The 2,233-nt window shown below is 38.5% G+C and overlaps 1 protein-coding gene across 1 annotated transcript in view; it reads left to right on the forward strand.

Annotated features, from left to right (window-relative positions):
* Positions 1-1,238: 1,238 nt before the first annotated feature.
* The window catches only part of SARC_08499 (transportin-1), a 15,058-nt gene continuing 14,063 nt past the window's right edge, over positions 1,239-2,233 (forward strand). The window contains exon 1 of the mRNA XM_014297529.1: positions 1,239-1,626. Within this exon, the coding sequence (XP_014153004.1) occupies positions 1,504-1,626 (123 nt within the window). The 5' untranslated portion in view covers positions 1,239-1,503. The remainder of the gene's footprint in view (positions 1,627-2,233) is intronic.

Genomic DNA, 2,233 nt, shown 5'->3' on the forward strand with positions numbered 1-2,233 from the left:
TATATATATATATATATATATATATATATATATATATATATATATTGAATTATATATACGTACGTACATAAACACATAGTTATAGAACGTTCACTGTGGAAATCATTTTGTATCAGAGCACAACATAATACTAATACCTTTAGTTATCACTCAGTAGCAGCTTCGAACTTAATCCCCGGTCACAGTACGATTATATCCCACTGTCGCTGGAGATGATACGATTGCGATGATTCATACAGTACAATTGTATTTCAAGAGCACGCTTTAGCACGATATTTATGTTAAGTGGTCAATGCATAGGGCATTAGGCACGCCTCCATCTGTATAGCGAGAGTCAGCCTGTGCATTCGTAAAAAAAATCAAACTACTATCGTGTCTAGTGAGAGAACTCTAGATGCATGTATTTACAGGATGCTTCTTGTGTCATCAAAAAACCCCCCCTGATTTTTTAACTTTACGCGCGTTTTTGAAAGCAATTTTGGAATGGAATCATTTTTTAAAGGTTCGGTACCTTCAGTCTGAATAGCCCTCGACTATGAGAATAGTCTATGACCTCTGGGCCCTGGGGCCCTGTGTATAACTAAAATTAAATAAATACCCGCAATTCCCCCCCCACTGGCCACGGGGCGGCACGGGCCCACGCCCCAGGCTTTACGGCTTTACTGCGGCTCAGAGGCTCCAGCCCCAGGCATCTCAGAGTCAGAGAGCCAGGAGTCATATGTAGGCTCAGGCCGCCGCTCAGGCCGGTCAGCCTACTACTAGCGGCTAACCGCTCAGGGCTGTCCCCCAGGCGGCTCGGCCCCCGCTCCCGCACTTCTGTAATCTGTGCTGTGGATTCTGTGTGGAACTTGGAATTTTGGAAAGGGTCTTGAATATCATTCTCACGCGAGACCAATAAAAAATTTCCAGTATTTTGCGTCCCCTGTAAAAATACATAATAAATATGTAAATACATATTTATAGATGTATACAAGAGAAACCAAATAAACCTAATTGCATTGAAAACCTCGAAAACCTCGCGACAAATTTATACTACCTACTATATAGCAATAGGCAAAATAAACTCAATCTGGGCACAAGATAAAAATCAAGCAAAAAAACTAAGATTTTTTTGTGGCTACGGTGCGCGGTAAATTAGAAAACTTTCCCCCCCAAATCAGTACTCAACGAGGAAAGCACTTTTTAAAACTTTTTAATAAATATGTAAATATTGCGGAGATTTCTGCCGTGTTGTTTGTTTTGAGATGGCATTATTGTATGTGAGACATACGCGTACAATATACAGTCATACTCAGGACATAAATGCCTTTTAAGCTATGGATGTGAACGCTTAGTGCAAATGAAGATAGTCGTTGCAAAGTCACAAGCATCTATATTGCACGAATGGAAGAATCACGCTCCAGCATAAGACATTCAACCGCGTGATTTCGTCGCAATTCCGATACAGTCATTCTAGCACAATATAGCCTTATACAAGCCTAGCATATACAATATATATACAAGATGGCAATGTTTCAGCCAGACCAGAAATGGCTGGATGAGATCCTCATGCTGCTGAGCGAGAGTCAGTCGCCCAACAGAGATATACAGATGAAAGTGCAGGAGACCATTGAACACTACAACCAGGTTTGTGATCTAGTGGAACACGCTTGTGAATGCCTCAAGTGTGTACTTTTTTAAAAGTGATACATGATAATAAATAAAACATTGCTAGCCACTGAACACATCAATATAAGGTGTGTGGTTGAGGTGATGCACTTTATAAAAGCAGTTCGGAACGTGTGTAACCAACATGTTGTCGTTGGGTACGGTTAACTGTAAATCTGCCACTTGCACGACATGATTCGGGTATATCTACCGATTTTAGTTATAATACATGTGAGTATTCACCCATTTAATATATGCACTCTACATGCGTGTTCAACAGATACGATTAAAACTGATAGCACCACCAATCCAGAATGTCTATCATGTTTCCTGTATGTATCCCTTGATACATATGTTGAGTTCACAATAACATGTGCTATTGTCTTAATATGGGATATGTATATATATATATATATATATGTATGTATATGTACATATATATATATATATATATATATATATGCATATTNTACTACTAACCTATATATATTACAAGAAACGTAACTAACTAATGTAGTATACCGTAGTAGTAGTAAGGTACGTTCGTTTACTTAATTAGTTAGTTAAGTTTAAGTTTAAAGTTAAA

This window comes from Sphaeroforma arctica, assembly GCF_001186125.1.
Source record: "Sphaeroforma arctica JP610 unplaced genomic scaffold supercont1.769, whole genome shotgun sequence".
In the NCBI taxonomy this organism is placed as follows: Eukaryota; class Ichthyosporea; order Ichthyophonida; genus Sphaeroforma; species Sphaeroforma arctica.